The sequence below is a fragment of the Gadus chalcogrammus genome, chromosome 20, assembly GCF_026213295.1.
Source record: "Gadus chalcogrammus isolate NIFS_2021 chromosome 20, NIFS_Gcha_1.0, whole genome shotgun sequence".
Lineage (NCBI taxonomy): Eukaryota > Metazoa > Chordata > Actinopteri > Gadiformes > Gadidae > Gadus > Gadus chalcogrammus.
Genome location: NC_079431.1, coordinates 12,354,620 through 12,372,833, shown reverse-complemented (window position 1 = coordinate 12,372,833; position 18,214 = coordinate 12,354,620). Strand labels below are relative to the sequence as shown.

The following is an 18,214-nucleotide window of genomic DNA, read 5'->3' as shown; positions in this document are numbered from 1 at the left end:
GAGAGTGGCTTGAGAGGGCAGTTATATTTTCTAATTGTTTCTCTCTCTCTCTCCCTCTCTCGAACCATCTCTGGCCTTCAGAACCTACTGCCACCTTTGGTAAAGCAGCGAATACACACTAGTTATACTATTACGGAAATAAAGCTGCCCACAAATTACAACAATAGGTGCATTCCGACTGAGGGACTTCTTGGAAGCGGCTCAGTGTTTGGGCTACTCCCACTAACTGAGTTCCCCTCGGCGTCCGTCCCCATAAAGTTACCTTTGTCGCGGCTACCAAACGCTCAAACAGCAAGGCGGTAACAGAGAAAGTGTCGCCGTCTAGCGAAATGCAATGCAAAGACGTAGACAAGGGCAAATGGTTAGCCTGTTTTTCTGTGTTTTCGATTGCAAATTGAAAACTTCACCACATGCATACTCTACAATACATGCTCGATGTTATATCTGATGTCGATGACCCGCGGCAACCATAACAAATCAGTGTCTACTAGTTAGGAGCGGCTCAGAAAGCTCCTACCTTGGCCGCTAACTGAGCCGCTAAACTGGCAAGTTGGGCGGATCCTCTCTCCCAGGAGGGAAAAGTCCCTCAGTCAGAACTTTTACTTAAGTACTTTCTGCCCCTTATGCCTACTGGCATGTCGGGCAGCAACGGTCAGAACGCGTCTATAGATTTACTCGCCTGTGAAGTAACAATTCCAATAAATCATTCAGAATATGTTTTTTTTTTTTAGAAAAGTATTGCTTTTATTAAAACACATAAGAACATAAATAAGAAAAACATTGACTGGAGAAATCTTGAAGATGTCTTACAGGTATGCTACAATCTAATTGGAAAAACAATATATTCATTCCGTTTGTCCGTGTGCCCACGCTGTTAAAACAAGATACATAAATATGGAATCTAAAAAAGAGCCCCTGTGTTGAATTAATTAACAAAACAAAAAGCGTGCATACAATTTTACCTAAGTGCTGCATAATGAATGTCATACAGACATAAAATATTGTTGTTGTTTTTTGTAACTTTTTCTTTTACAGCGGACGGGCCATTTTAATAATGATCTATCCCTGGTCTACTTTGTCTTATAAATAAATACTTAGTGCATATTCCCATCTACCTCACTGAAGAGCCAAATGAAAAAAAGGTTTAAGTTAAAGGTGGACCAAACTCAATTTGGTTAAGGCAAGACAAGAGTTCTTGTTATCGTCATTTAGGGTCAGACAGACCAGCTATCTGTATCACTGGTTCCTCTGGTTAAAGGAGACAAGAGGCCTCTTTGTGTTACTAAGGGTAAGACAGTCCAGCTATCTGCATTTGATGCATCACTTGCACCCATTTGCGGATTGTCAAACAGCAACGTGTAGATGCCCCCCTCCCCTCTGTCAAAACCGAAGTCAATGAGGACTATATTGACTCTTTCCATTTATGGAAACAGTGGAATTGCTGAGAAGTGGGACGTGGTCATGCTCTTGCAGAATGCATATTGTACATGATATACATGTTGACAGAGAATGCAAGGATGCGCTTCTCTGTGACCTCTTTTGAACGGAGATGGTGGACGAAGACTACATTATTGAATCGAGTGGCATTGCTGTGAAATTATTTTTCAAGGATAAAATATATCATAGTTTTTTTTCATATCAGATACCTTTTACGCTGTTCAACTCATACATCTTATGACAATCCTATTCACATTTCCTAGGACACCCATTTGGGAAATACCATCTACCCCGGCGGTCACCCTGATCATGATGGTTTGTTGTCCTTTGATAATCTACTAACTAATTAATTGGAGAACACGCTCTGAAAGCTACAATCTTACGTCCTTTATATTTATTTTATTTATTGTCCCCCTGGAGAATAATGACTTTCAATATTATATACTGCTCCGTACTTCCAGTGACCTCAATATATTTGTTTATGTGCCATTTTGTCAGAGAAATGTCTTCATAAAAAAATGACTTGAAATAGAACCTCACCTGGAGTGGGTGTTTTGTTAACTTCACTGCCTAGTCATAGGCTTGAATAGAAATAGAAACCAATCAAGGGACATAATCAAACTGAAAAATGTATAAGGTTTTTTCAATTTCATCTACTCTGTGTTCTAAATAGTTAACAATTAATTGCAATAATTTCAAGCACTACACTCAAATATTATTCTCCTGAACAACTCCAGTGCGACTTGGGCTAATGTTATGCTTGGTGAAAGCTCTCACGGTCTGGGGGACGACAGACAGTGGAAGTGACCCGCGTCTATGAAAAAAGCCATTCTTAAAAAAACAACAAAAAAACCACTATTTTTCTTTCAACAAATCCAGAATACGAATCAGTAATATAAAAAAATAAAAAAAACAACCGGCAAGTGCTCACACAGTGGTTCATTGGCGTGGTCAAATGTTCAGTAGCGCTCGTCCTTCCCCTCTCTCTCTCTCTCTCTCTCTCACTCTCACTCTCTCCGCTCATCAGTTGCTGAGCTTGATTGCCCCAAAGTACGTCCACTTCCCGTCTAGGTCCAAGAGCCACGCGTTGGACACGTTGACGTACAGGGCGTCGCCCTCCTCCAGCTTGACGCCGCGGCCCTGCTGGGCGCAGTACATGTTGTACTTGTACTTGGTGTGCTCCCAGTGCACCGTGCTGCCCGTCTTCACCAGCCCCTCCGCCCTGCCGTTCTCCCGGACGTTCTCGTGGTAGATGAACTGCATGAGCTGGGCGTTGCTCACGTCCGGCGCCGGCGTCCTCTCCGGCCCGTTTTCCTCCTGCGGGTACACGGAGTAGCGCATGCAGGTCTTGGCGTAGACGTAGTAGAAGCCTGACTCGATCACCAGAAGCCGCCCCCTCTGGTAGTCCATCTTGTGGCAGCGCCCGCGCTCCTTGTCCCAGTCGATCATGACAGGCTTCGGCTCGCCCCCTGGTAGAGCCAATCACAGGGCAGGTAAGGTATGCAGTATCGTTCGAATGATCATTCAAAACTAACCTGGTTGAAAGTGGAGGTGAGTGGAACCTAGTGATGAGTCTAATTTTTTTATTGTTTTATAATTGTGCTATATTTACATAACCATGTAAATTAAATGTCCATGTACTGTGTGCATAGTTATTGTAGTAAAATAAAAACATTGTTAGTATTGGAATCAATGGTATGTGCACATTAGGGTTGGGTGATCCATTCTATTACATATCGTCCAATAACGGTTATTCTAGATAGTCTATATATACGATCCCATCGCCAGGGGGCCACGGGAGGGCAGAGAGAGGGAAATGATGTCAACTGCAACCTGCAAGCAATACATTTAAACTTACATGAATAAACTTTGATAACAGAATGTTTTATTTTATTTTTGCCTGAAGATATTGGATAATGGAAGATATCTGAAAAGAACACTCCCTACACAACAGTTCGAGAGCGAATAATGCTTCCTATAATTCAATGTGGTCCAGCCGGGTAAACAACAAAAGTATCTGGTTTTTTTGCAGTCAAACTCGTCTTTAAGGAAGAATTCAGAAGGGAGCAGAGCGATTTGTTTGGAAGGAGACTACCTACACTCTGTTTACACAGTAAGTTCTGGGTTAAATCAAGTTAACTAAATTGCCTTAATATCGGCATAGGAAAAAAACAATTGTCGATCATCCCTTTAATTGTCAATATAAGATTGGATTGCCTGCATAGTTTACACAAGGCCAAAAGGCAGATGGCAAATGTCTGCACTCTCATACATTGTCTCCAAACCTAATTCCTAAATTTGGCTGCGAACATGACAGTAAGCTGCTTTAAATTAAACAGTTTTGTTACAAAGTGAAACCATACTCGTGGTGACACTTAGCAGTGTGCTTACTTTTGCTGTGCTCCTGACGCTGAAGGATTGGCAGATGAGCAAACGGAAGGCTCTCTTTTGCATTCTTTCCACGTCTGTTTTTCTTCGTGTCTTTCAGCGCGTCGAGCACAGGCTCCGTCTGCACTTCCTGTGTAAAACAGGAAATAGCCTTGTCAACTCAATCACGACGGATCCATTGAGATGAGATTTAGCTTTTTAGGGACATCACTTAGCCTGCTATTGTGTCGTTTCTGTGCGTAGTAATTTTCAAAACGTTCAACAAAAATGTAGAACAAAAACATAAATTTACCCAGAAGAACCACAAATTGTTAAGGGCAGAAACAAAGTGCTACTTTGACATACTCGATTTTACCAATGCTTTACTTTGCTGTGCCATTCAATAATTCTCTTTGTATTAACTTGAGATGCATGAACGCAAAAATGTATAACCATGTATGTGTGTTGTATATGAAGTATACTGCAAGCCCATCTTTCTTATAAAACCCCTATCCTTTAGCACTAAACCATAACCCTAACCTAGCTAGCTGTCTGTCTCCTTAAACAGCAGTGGTGAGCGTTTTGGACTCACAGTCTCTCACAGTCAGATCTAAAATGCTGTGGAGCAAAGACTTAAGATTAACTGAACTGCTCATCTTTACTTAAGATGAGCAAAAAATCATGGCATTCTCTCAGAGAACGGCCTATGTTTAGAGTTTCTATTCAAGGGCTTATGCTTTGATTTTTGTATCCTTATTTTTAAGTTAACACCAGACCAGACAGAGCATATACTAAAAAAAAACATGGGGTCCATGCAGGTAGACAGTAACTTCCCAAGGACTGACAAATCTTTTCGCACTTTTGGCACCAAATTAACATAACTTATGGGCCTATGTTCCCCAAACTGATTATAAAAAAACACGGGGCAATAATCAAGATCCTTGTTGCCAATGTTACAACTTGTTTGGTTCAGTATATTTTTCTAAAACAATAACCGCAGGAATGCTAGAAATGTCTGTTATCCTACTCATGCCAATAATAGTACAAAGAGAATACCCCTGCAAATGATCTGTAAATTAAAGAATCTGTAAATAAAATAAAAATGTACATGCACCACCCCTGTGTTCTGTTTGGCCGTCCCAAATGAAACTCGGTCGCACCCCTTTCCAAACGTATACAGCATCGACACACACACACACACACACACACACACACACACCACACACACACACACACACACACACACACACACACACACACACACACACACACACACACACGTTGAGCTAAGATTACGTTTAGTATTAACTCACAGCCTTGCTAGATTTCCATAGTTAAAGTAAAGTAAAGATTGGTAGTCCCTTTCCACCAAATACAACGGTGTGCCAAAAGTTACTTATGAAAAAAGGGGTTTGGAATAAAACGAGGGGAAACCGAACCACTCCAGTGGTCCACAAGGAAATTGTAAATGGCTGTCAAGTGGCCCCAGAAGTCACACTGTATTACTGAGAACAGCTGAGCAATGACAAAGAAGTACTTGGGGGACTATAGATCTTAGAACTACTACAACCATGGCACATAATACAACAGAACTAGATATAACAGAAACTCAGAACCTTTCCCGTGGCTAAGATATACTGTCACAAAGAAAAGTTATTTGGTTATGTTGGCCAACTGTGCTTGTGCATTTGAAACTGCTGCATATTGGACCTCTCTGAAAAGTCACACAATGCGACCGCTCTCCACAAACTATGGGGCCTGAGCTCTTGAGTCATTGGTCTCAGTATCCTCATATTGCCCTGACGCCGCGGTTTGTGAGGAACATCCTGCCTCACTTCAAAGGGAATAACAAGAAAAACCGAGAGAGCTGACCGTTTTATGTCCAGCTAGGCCAAAAATCTGACCAAACCCTCTGGACTTTCATTGGCCGACACCGGTGGTGGTCCCAGGGCAGGCCTTAACACAACACAGCAAGGGCCAAATAGACCTGTCACCCTGACACCTCATTAAACTCCCAGCATGCCTCCCGGCTCCACCATGTGAACCAGCAGGGTACTGACGACAATGTGTTCCCCCCAGCCTCATGCCGGCTGGGTGGTTTGTGTAAGGGCTCCACTGGGCCTGCTCAAGGCAAATACAAATACAGTGTTTCAAAAGGAAACTATGGCATGATGGGAAACAAAACACAAGTGAAGCAGCGCAGCCCATTTCTCCTCTGTTGTTTTAATCATGGAAAGCTGTTGTCTCTGCGGGGCAAAAGCCTTGCCAAAAAAAATGACAGTTCCTTGAGAACGCTTAACAAAAGAGAGTCTCCTGAAAGATAGACGGTTGACAGTTGACTCGCCAGGTTCACGAGCACATTAGTCAATGTTATTTCACGGCAACGTGATAGGTCTTTATAGGACAAGATGTTAGAGCCGACCATTGTATTCCAAAAAGTACAGTATATACACTCTCTGCTCTCAAAGATACGCGAGTGTAGCAGATTGTGATAGGGATTCTCCCGATAAAGAAACAATTAATGGACACAGCAATCTATTTAAACCTATGTCCCATGGATAATGGTGTTTTCCCTCTTGTGGTCTGACCTCTGCAAAGTCGCTAGACTTCTAAGGCCACGTGGGACTTAGGTTAGCCCAGACTGACGATATGGCCTGAATGATGGTGCTACCTTTCCTCTTAGAAAACAAAGGTCTGGGAACCGCATGACCAAGCAAAAAAAATGGGATTGGTTAAGAATGTGGTTTTGTAGGCTTTTGGGAGATACTTTTTAATTTGTTTTGCCGTGTAATTCAAACTAGGGCACATTCTTGCCTTACTGAGGCACAAGGAAGTACCCACGTATGGGGAAAAAAATGAATCACTGCTGCTCTCGTCTCAGGCACGTATTTGCTTGAGGAATTAACACCTGTTTTTACCCAGTGATCAGATAATGTGTGTGTAAAGTTCTCAAAACAATACAAAAGATAACCTTTAAAGATAACCCAGACCGAACATATAATACAGAGCCAACAGTGAATAGCTAGGAAAGTGTACGATTGAGAGTCCTCCTGTCAAGAGACTACTTGCTGCTTGCTTAGCCTGATAAAGGAGGGGATCCTTACCTCTATAGGGAGGGGGGGCCTCAGGTCAACCTGGAGACAGAAACAGAAGGCCTTGGGTGAGAAGGGACAACATTGAAACACATTCATTTAAAAACATGCCTTTCACTGAATGTCCTCCTGACACATATGCATTGGAGAAATGTTCCCAAACATTTCCTGGAAACCGGTGGGGAGAGAAAATAGAGGAGAGAAGCGATAAGAGAGAATTAAGAAGACAGAGGAGGGGAGAGAGAAACTGTGGTTGTAAGAGTTGGTGGCACATTGTAGGGTCTTCTACCCCAGGTAGTCGTCTTCACAGCGGTGCCAAATTATAACACTACTTTTTGCTGACTCACTCACTTGTCTGTTCTTAAACTGCTTGGTTGTGTGAGCCATTGATTACATGCAAGCAACACTCCCATCTCCCTCTATCACAAACACACAAACTAGAATGTTTTGGGCAAACCCCTACACTACTACATTCCTATGTAGGCCCTCATCCCAGCTGGAGCCCTCCTTCCCGTTCTATCTCCAGTAAGTCTTGCAGGTGTCCGAAGTAGAAGCCTGCATAGCTCTATACACGGCAGTCAACACCACATGGTGAATCACTGGTTACCCAAAAACAAAGAGCAACCATAAGGGGAAATCAGTGCAGCTGCTGGTGTAAATCTGATACTGCCCCCTATTGCAGTGTTTATACGCAAAGGGGTACTTTTGTTGCATTTAGAGTATCGATGGAAGAGTCCAATTAGTCCAAATCAACCTTTTTTTTTTTTTTAAAACACAGCCCATTCTATATATACTATCTAGACTCAGTGCTGCATCAATGGCATAGCTGGCGTCCACCACACTGCGTATTGTAATGCCAGAAACAACAAACGTAAGAAATTGGAAGGGGCGGGGGAGAGAGACAGAGAGAGACTGAGACAGAGAGACTGGGAACGAGACAGAGAGACTGGGAACGAGACAGAGAGACTGCGAACGAGACAGAGAGACTGCGAACGAGACCGAGTTTGACGTAGAGAGACCCACTCACACGCAAACAGTCTTAACAAAACGGAGATGTGGTCTGGTGTCTTGGCTTGTCAAAACACGGCTATTATTCAAACTGTCATAAAGTATCCAAAGCAGGCCTGGAAGAATGTAAATGTTGATTTTACAAGGTCACATATAGACACATTGAACTTCAACAATGTTATGATAATGATATTGGACGATAAAGATGACAAGCTAACTACCTGACATGAAATGAACCAGATAGCATAGATTTATTGACACTGGAAACACTTTCCTTTCCCCGGTGCTGGGGGCTACTCCTCTGCACGACTCAGAAGCAGGGGAAAAGTATTTCGCAAAGTCTTCATTCTTTACAACTATTTTACGTCCCATTCCAAAACACCCCAGGAAGCATTGGCTGCTATTTAGGATAACATTCTGTGTACGCTCAGAGGGTTTAACTCTTGACACATTAATTACAAATACCCCCAAACGGCATGTAAACACGTCCAGCCTAGTCCAAATGCAAAGAACTGCAGCCCGGGAGACGTCGAAGAAAACATCTGTTTTATACAAACAGAGAATCTTATTTACAAGAGAGCCTCTGTTGGCTCGAGATACGAGATAGGATCTCGTAGAAATAGCTGTTAAAAAACAGAAGGCCGGGTGGAAAGTCTCCATTGCAGGACGAGATGCTATCTGTCTTCGCTACAATTCGTCGCTAGCGCGAGCCGACGACCTCAACGAGACAGCGCGCGCGTCTTCAAAGGGAGAGAGCGTGCAGTGCTGCAGAGTTTCGTGGAAGTGCCAGTAAACCGGATTGAAAGTTCGTTTTTTTGGGGTGTAGATTTTTTTTGTATGCAGGTTTATTGTTGCTATGTTTGTTATGGTTTGGTTTATTTAAAAAAATGAATTCTTAACGGTGGTATGGAATATTGTGCTACCACATTAAGACCATGGGATGGGTTGTTGTTATAATGTAACTCTTGGACGCAACCGTGAGGCACAAGCATACAACACATGCAAGTCAACGAGATGTGCAAAACACGCCGAAACACAACTTTTGTAAAAACAGCGTGGTGCAGCATTGGTAGGCCTGAAATGAAAGGAACCTACCTCTTGAAGATAGCCCGTCAGGTGTAACAAGATCGCGACACTCGATGCCACTTGAAGCAATCCCATAACCGCGAGCGTCCCGAAAAGAATGGGTCGGTACGTTGTTTCCGAACTTTGCACCGGGTGGAAGCGGTGCTGTCCTGACTCGACGTCGTAGCCGTCACGATAATCGTGGTTAGCTGCCATGGTGAGCGCTTTTTCGTTCAGCCCAGACCAGGTCCTGTACTTAGTGTAAGGCAGAGATTTGTGATGACTGGAAAGTCCTTTAAGCAGTGGGTGGGCTCAGAGGGTTCGGCTCTTCAGGACATAGGCAGCCAATCAGACAGGCAGAGGGATCTCATGTTCGTTCTCGTGCATCGGAACTTAAGTCAGACAGACCCACAGACAGCCAAGTTCTTACGACAGGTAAAACGAGACTGGCCCCTTTTTTGTCGCGGGCTTTTGGAAGCGAAACCATCAGTCACGTGACGCTTCCCTGCGTTGATGCTGCTATCGCTCACCACCTCGGTTTAATGATCAGTATGATCTGCCAGTTTGCAAATCTCACCCCGAGCCAATTCTGTTTCTTGGTGAAAAGTAGACGAAGCTAATGACGATGCATGTTGGAATCATGTTCTGACTGACAAATGGAGGATAATACAATGGTAATTATTGAATAATTATGTCGCACCCAGAGTATTTGTTTACATCAGAGCACTTTACCAGTCAAAACGTGCAGGCCTATCCCTACAATGCAATCAGTAATGCTGTAAGCAGAGCAGGGTCAGGAACGAAAAAGCACTATAGGCAAGAATAATGTTTTCGTTCAAGCCTATTTTCCCTTAACAATAACATGTTTTTAATACATAATTACCTCGACACCAAACATGCCTTCTTTTACCTTTGTGATTCCTAGTTCTCTGAAACATCTCTATTACATGGTATATATAATAACTAAGCCCTTATGTCAAGGCTAGCAACACTCTCCATTATAAAAACAGTCTACCATATCAGAAGGCTTGCACATTTCTCCATACGGATGATCGTAACTGTTCCGTAGCTGTGGTTCCTACCCAGTTTCCTATTAGCAAGCAATAAACAAAAAACCTGTTCTACTATCAGAAGCACAAACATGCACACACATACTCACACACATACACACGCACGTATGTGCACGCACACAAGCACATTCACTAAAACATACACAATAATTATTATTACGTGTTAACATGCCCACACATTCACTTACACAATGACACAGTGATTAACACACACTAACACACAAACCCACGTACACACATTAAGGGACACACTGTGATTAACACACGTATACACACACACACACAGGGAACTGTGCCGTGTTGCCATTGGGTCAAATCATTTTGTCTCCAAGACATCTCAGTTACCACTCATAGAGAGCCAACATAAAAGGTTGCAGAAATACTGCCACGCTCCTTTTATACGTTTGTTTTGCACCTCTCTTCGATGCTAGCAAATAGCCATGCTCTTCAAAACACAGATTAAAAAACATTGAAAAACGAGCAAGGGGTTTATATTAGGCAGGAACTGTGACAATGAAAAGAGAGATGGGAGATGTGGGGTTGGCAATAAGTTGGTCACGTTCCTTGCGCAATCCACGCAAAGGGTTGGTTGCTGCAATGGTCCATGGGAGCAGTTTTTTCTCCCCCATTTCATAAGTCTCTGATTCTCTCTCTCTCTCTCTCTCTCTCTCTCTCTCTCTCTCTCTCTCTCTCTCTCTCTCTCTCGTCGCTCTCTCTCGGAAATTGAAGTTCATAGGCAGGGGAAACATACATTGCCAAAGCAGGTTTGAAATTCTAAGAAAAAAATTACGTACAATTGAGGACACTAGAATAAAGAAATTTGTAAACAGAGCTGTGTAACATTGTGACATTGCAAGAGAATCCAATCCCTCTCTCTGTGTCTCAGTCTCTCCCCCATTCCTCCTCAAACATTCGCTCTCAAACCATTTAATACGCCATCATTACTGGCTCTGTGACTCCATAAAACCCACACATGATTTGAGTTATGTCCTCTCAGGATTCTGTTCCTGTTCCACCCTCGAGCCACTCGCTTGTTTTCCTTTTGTTTTGTTTTGGGGTTCTTTTTTCCACCCCCGAAAAAAAACGCTCCTGTTGTTTATGCTGTGTTTACCAATGCCCCACAGCTTGCACGAGCAGCTCAATCAAGTGTGTGTGGCCCCCGTGCTTCTTCACACACACATTGACTACAACAAGGATCATGTTTACACAAGCAGAGGGCTTGAGTTACACGCAAACACCACCCCCCCCCCACCCCCCCCCCCCCCACACACACACACACACACACACACATACACACAAACACTCTGCTGCCCCTTTGAACTGTTGTGTCATGGCTCCGGGCGGTGACCTTTGGGGCTTGGCTGACCACAGCCTGGAGAGAGAGAGAGAGAGAGAGAGAGAGAGAGAGAGAGAGAGAGAGAGAGAGAGAGAGAGAGAGAGATAGAAGAGGGTAGGGGGGGAGAAGAGAAATAATGAGAAACAGAGAGAGGGAGACAGAGAGAGTCAAAGAGAGAGCGAGAAAGGAAGGAGGGAGGAGAAAGAGCGAGTAGAGGAATGGACGCACAGACAGGACCTGGTCTGGTGTTGTTAGCTCAGGGGTCTGCATGGTACCTCTGGGAGCTACTGTCTCAGTCTAGGGGCTGTTAATACACCGTGAGAAGCTGTGTTCGGCCGAGGGTTCGGCCGAGGGTTCCCCCTGCGGCCCTCAGCTATTTTCCCTGGAGCTCAGGCGACGCGGGGCCTGCGGTGGCCAGCACGGCCACCGAGGCAAGGCGTGGGTGGTATTCAGGTTAATGTGTAACTCTGTGTGTGTTTGTGTGTGTGTGTGCGTGTGCATGTGTGTGTGTGTGTGTGTGTGTGGTTATATGCGTGTGGTTATATGTGAGTGCAGGTTTGTGTGTTTTCAGTTATATTATTGTGTATGTGCTCACGTGTTGTCGGGCAGAGCGAGAGAGAGAGTATACGGTGTGTGTCAGTGTGCGTGTATGTGGGTTTGTATTCAAGCACTATGGTTTGCTGTGTAATCCCTGCTAGAAAATGGAACTCTTTGCTCCTTCATACAGGCAGACCAGAGACCTGCAGATGGATGAAAGAGGACATTAGAGAGAGAGAGAGAGAGAGAGAGAGAGAGAGAGAGAGAGATAGAGAGAGAGACCAAGAGACCAAGAGAGCAAGAGAGAGAGAGAAGAGAGAGGGTGGAGAGAGCGAGAGAGAGAGAGAAGAGAGGGAGAGTGGAGAGAGGAGTAGAGAGAGAGAGAGAGAGAGAGAGAGAGAGAGAGAGAGAGAGAGAGAGACCAGAAGGGAGAAATAGAAAGAGTCACTAATGCAACCATGTATTGGCGTGCAAAGATTACACTTGAGTCATATTCAATGAATGAAGATTGAATTTGTTTTGCCCCAAGGTAAACCATGTCTGGTGATGAGCAAATTAGGATTTATGGTTTTGAGGTTTTGACCATTTAGCCCTAGTGTTCGCATTTCACCAAACCCAACAACCTCATTTTTTGTGAACTCCTGACATTGGCCGATTGTTGATTCTGCGGTAATAGGGTCAGAGTTCGAGGTTCAGTTGGATTTTAGGAGCTGCACTGGGTCGGTCTGTGTGTCTGTGTGTGCACATCAGACCGGGGAGTAACAGTGGGCCGCGTCTAGCTGCTCTGGTGGGCTGTTTCAGTTTTCAAAGCGACCAGCAAGATTCCACTGAATTCAGCCTGTTTGCAAAGTGGATGCAGAGAGATGCATGAATTGGAGAAGACAATTATGGGGGAAATGGTTGAGCTGGTCCCTGGTGTAAATATTAGATAGGTTGCATCCCGATTGCATTGGTTGGATATTCCTCAGATTTCACTGCATTATGCTTATGTGCTTGCATGCTTGCCTTATCATAACTGGGGATCAGAGCTGCGATGATGTGCAGGCAGGGAGTAAAAATCACTCGGTGCAGCACAGAGCAGCATTTTATCTGCCTTCTCTCCCACATCCTCTCTCCGTCTCTCTCTCTGGTCGCCCCTTTGGCTGCTATCCTAAACACATCTATTGGCACCAACACACAAACACATACTCACAAACACACACACACACACAAATATACAACATAAATGCATGCATGCAACACACACACAAACACACATCCACAAGGTTAACATATAGAATTGACACTATTCTCAGAGCTCTCCTTGTTGAACAAGCATACACCGACGCACACAAACTCACTCACTCACTCACACACACACACACACACACACACACACACACACACACACACACACACACACACACACACACACACACACACACACACACACACACACACACACACACACACACACACACACTACCTCCTTCTCGGCGGCTGCATTTGAGTTCACCACAAGCCAAACACAGCGACGTCCCGTCCGTCAGCGCAAGCCCCCTGAACTCAAACAGTACATCCTCCCCTGCCCTCATCCCTTGTCGCTCCTTCCTCCCCATCGCCCACCCCAACCCCACCCACCCAAACCCCCGTCTCCACCGCATCCTCTCGTCTCTCTGTCATAATTCACTATGCAGACTAGATTTGAGGGGGCCACATGTTTTTCCTGACAAATAACCAAAATGATCTTCCCCGCAACGGTGTAAAGCAAAGCAAAGTAGAGTAAAGGGTTTTTGTCCACATCTGTTGGTTTTCGGTTGCGAATGGAAAGCACGGTGCAACCCAGTAACGTTTAAATTTTTATTTTTTTATTTAAGTCTGTTACTTAAAAGTGTGTGTGTGTGTGTGTGTTTGTGCGCGGGTGTGTGTGGGTGTGTGTGTGTGTGTGTGTGTGTGTGTGTGTGTGTGTGTGTGTGTGTGTGTGTGTGTGTCTGTGTGTGTGTGTGTGTGTGTGTGTGTGTGTGTGTGTGTGTGTGTGTGTGTGTGTGTGTGTGTGTGTGTGTGTTTGCACCACTGAGGTTGTGGCAGGGTGGGGTGGTTGGAATCCATTTCCCATTGGGCCTTCCTTACATGCAAGTTTAAAAGGTGCGTGTTTTGAGTGACCCACTGAGGAAAAATGTTCCTGTTGGTCTTGTGGAAACCGTGGGAAAATCCACCTCCCAGTCATACTGGCTGAAGGCAGCGGAGTCACAGGAAGAGGAGAGTGAGGAAAGTGGATAACTGACAATGACAATCGTCATTGATACAGTGCAGTGGTCATGTTCATTGAAAGGTATTTCCCTCACTCTCTCTTACTCTTTCTCTTTTCAATTGACCTCTACCTCGCCTGTCCTCCGGGGCACCAATGAGCAAGCACAGGCCTGTTGGATGCTGACCAGGGTGGTCTTAGTCAGGCTTGGAGGGGAGTAGCTGGGGTGTGTTGTGCAGAGAAGCACCCTTAACAAAATTAAGAGGTACCTCCTTACTCACGAGGCTCCTGCACACACACACACACACACACACACACACACACACACACACACACACACACACACACACACACACACACACACACACACACACACACACACACACACACACACACACACACACACACACGCCTGCACCTACACACTCTGTAGTCATGGGGCCCTCACTGCGGGGAAGACAATAGATGAGACATAACATGGCCCTGATATCGCACTGTGTGTTATGAATATCATCATATTCCCTCAGACTCATCTGCGAAACGCACCCGTGTTTTCGTTGCTCCGGCAGCGTCTCGGCCCTGAAAGTCAGACGGTGGATGCGCTGTTCAAAAAACAAGTTAGTCACTATCAAACACGAACTGTCTCGGGTTATTTGCCGCGCCTTTCCAGGTCAGACCTACGCCGGGGCCTCATCCGCTGGTTTTCAAATCCCAGCGCAGTCAAAACAGATCTCTTGAGTTGAGGAACAGTACACAGCGAACCCTCTTGACTCAGTTCGCTCTACATCCCGGGTCCTCGTCTCAGGCCCTGGTGTCCCGATAAACACCCAGGAGGCTTAGGGAGACATGATTCAGCTGCTCCCGCTCCCAGGCTCCCCTCTGGCCTTCGGCTTCTGCAGCACCCACCCCCCCTCTCCCCTCCCTCCCCACCCTAAGGCTAGGACTCTAGGTCGAGGTCCAGGATGGTACTTTGGAAAACACACACACACACACACACACACACACACACACACACACACACACACACACACACACACACACACACACCTTCATTTTTTTAAACATACTGTAGGTGGACAGGTGCACACACACAGACACACACTCACACACATTTACACAAGCATACTCACAGACCTGTCAACAACACAGACATAGGTATTCCCACACAAACACACACACAAACAAACACACACACACACACACAGACCTTGTTTAAACAAAGGTTGACAGGTGCACACTCACACACACACACACACACACACACACACTCAAACACACAGACACACACTTAAACACACACACACACACACACACACACACACACACACACACACACACACACACACACACACACAAACACACACACACACACACACACACACACACACACACACACACACACACACACACACGCACACACTAACACTCACGCCCACATTCACACACAGAAAAAAACAACTGTGTGCCCACCCCTCCTCTTAGCCAGATGGAAATACAGTGGTTGCCAACCGCTGGCCAACTGTGTGGTTGTGACAGCACTCAGTGTGGTTTCCTGTGAAACAGACTAAGCTAATAGAAGCGCAAGCCGGGGGGCAGGGCATCCTCTCACGTTCTGCGAGATGTGTCTGAAGGAGTGTGTCCGCTCCACAGTGGGAGTGTGGGATTTGCCATCCGTCACGGGCTGCACACCACATTGCTCATAAAGTCAACAGAATGGGAGTTTGCCACAATTAGCACCCTGTTTCCATGGCATTAGCAAAAACATTTTGAAGAGGGTGTCTGATAGCATTACGAACGGAGACATACTAGAACATGTTTTGAATCTGTGAAGGATAACTGATGTCTTATTGTTCTAAGAAAAATGAAACAAAAAGCTGTAGGGGTAGACGCTGGACTAGAACGCATTTTTATAAGTTCCGTTTTTTTGGGGGGGCTTTAAAACAACGCAAAAGGCGATCAAACCATTCCAGTGACTTTATGTTACTATTTGATCATATGTATCGAATTAAGCTTAGCTTCAACATCTGGCTATTCAAACGTCACCTAACCCCCAAAAAGTGTATCACTGGTTTCAGACCTCCCAGCCCCCGTATCAACATGTTCCCTCTTAGATTTGACGTAATCCTTCTTACGTAACACCTCTGACATCGTCCCCCCCCCTTGCGCCACAGTGCAGCCAGCCGCTTCGCCTCCAACTCTGACCCCTTTGGTCTGTGAGAGCGCTCACACCTCCTAGTCTCCCTGGGTGGGACGATGCTCTGAGCCGTTAAGACAACGTTTGAAACACACAGGGATTGTCCTCCAATCCCCCCACACACACACACACAACAAAAGCCTAGCTGAGATGATGGTGATGGAGATGATGATGATGGTGATGGTGATGTAGCTGGTTTTCCCCCTTAGCTTTACAACACAAAGGCTTGTATGTCCGCCTCCCCTAACAACTCTTCTTGCGCTGCCATGGCCTCTCCCAACAACCCGGTCGTCTGTTGCCGGGTGAGTGGCCCGGGGAAGTGATGTCATTCTCCTTTGAATCACAAATTTGCGGTGCGGGGATTCTGAGACGGGAGGGTCTCGCTCCAGAGAGAGAGAGAGCGAGAGTGAGAGAGAGCGAGAGAGCGAGAGCGAGAGAGAGAGAGAGAAAGAGAGAGAGAGAGAGGGAGGGGTGGTAAAGCGATTGTAGTCTGTGCCCACTCACAGTGCAGGGCAGACCAGACCGGGGGTGGTAATTGGTCAGGTGGTGTGTGTTAGTGTGATTCCGTTCCCTAGCGCAACCAGGCTGATGATTTTCAGGACTATATATTTGATGTTAAGCCGTTCACTGCTCTGTTGTATTGAGCTGTCACAAATGTATGGGCCTATGTTGAAACTGCCATTTTCTGCCTTTGAATCTGTGGTTTGCTTTAATGGTATTGGTGTGGGTTTTTTATCTGCTTTCTTTACTTTTTTTTTTCTGTATTCTGTTTATGATATTTCGTTTTTGTTAAGCACTTTATTAACCTTTAATTTCAAAAGTGCTGCATAATTTATGTTATATTTGTTATTCATTCATTGTTGTTTGTGTGTAAAGCCTGTGAGTATGTGTGTGTGTGTGTGTGCGTGAGTGTATGCGTATTTATACACAATGCAAATAAAAAGATGTCTCAAATCATGGTGTATGGTGCCCATGCAGCAATTATGGATTTTAGGTTCAACCACATGCTACTGGCAATACTTTTTCCATAATAAGCATAGCGATCAGAATGTATTACTAAATTGTTCATCGAACCCATCTTAATATTATTGTAGCAACGTAGTTCAGTTACAACTGCTGATTAGATGGGAAATATCAACCATAATTGGGCTGCTGCATATTTTTCTACTTGTGGAAGTTATAATTAAATGAAAATTAGGTGACGGGTCACGGCATTGTATTTGAATTATCCCAGCAGCCACTGGATAGACATATTCTATTCAAGATAACAGATCTTCTCCTAGTATTTAACGCTGTACCTCAACTATCTACTCATCATGGTGAGGAGGCCCGGCAGCGGTCTGCAGCTGGGAGGTCCGTCCAACTCACTTGGATGTGAGAGGTTCATAGGTGTAGTGGGTTTGGAACAGCCAGTTAAAGGAAATGCTTGTCGCCTCGGGATCAACCACTATTGTACTCAGACGTCTCTCATTCCTCCCCTAACCACTTGCCCTCGTTCAAGAGAAAGGATTTTGGGCCATGGGTCATGACGTCAGTCACACAGGTCGCCTCTTCCTCCTTCGAGGGGGCCTCTTGTTTCCATTGTCTGCCAAAATGCTCCAACCCGTCTGGGCCGATCTTCTGGAAATCTGCTATTGCGACACATTCTCCAGCTCCTGTATCACTGTAATAGTCTGAAATTACCCGTCTCCCCTCCCTCTCGATTCTCCTTTCTCCTCTTTTCCCCTCTGTGCGTGAGACAGACGGCTCCATTCATTCGGTGCTCACAGAGCATAATGCTGACAGGCCGTCACCAAGCATTGCCTAATTACACACGTTTGCCGGTAAGGCCTCATATAATCGTATCTTATGGAAACAATAGCTGTTTTGTTGCTGAAGTAT

General features: G+C 45.1%; 1 protein-coding gene across 1 annotated transcript; it reads right to left on the bottom strand.

Annotated features, from left to right (window-relative positions):
• Positions 1-377: 377 nt before the first annotated feature.
• tnfsf11 (TNF superfamily member 11) lies at positions 378-9,399 on the bottom strand. The gene is made up of 4 exons (XM_056580229.1): positions 9,000-9,399; positions 6,909-6,938; positions 3,829-3,955; positions 378-2,906 (listed from the first exon to the last, which is right to left on the bottom strand). The coding sequence occupies exons 1-4, from the start codon at positions 9,183-9,185 to the stop codon at positions 2,461-2,463; spliced, it is 789 nt and encodes a 262-aa protein (XP_056436204.1). The 5' UTR covers positions 9,186-9,399; the 3' UTR covers positions 378-2,460.
• Between the last annotated feature and the right edge of the window lie 8,815 nt (positions 9,400-18,214).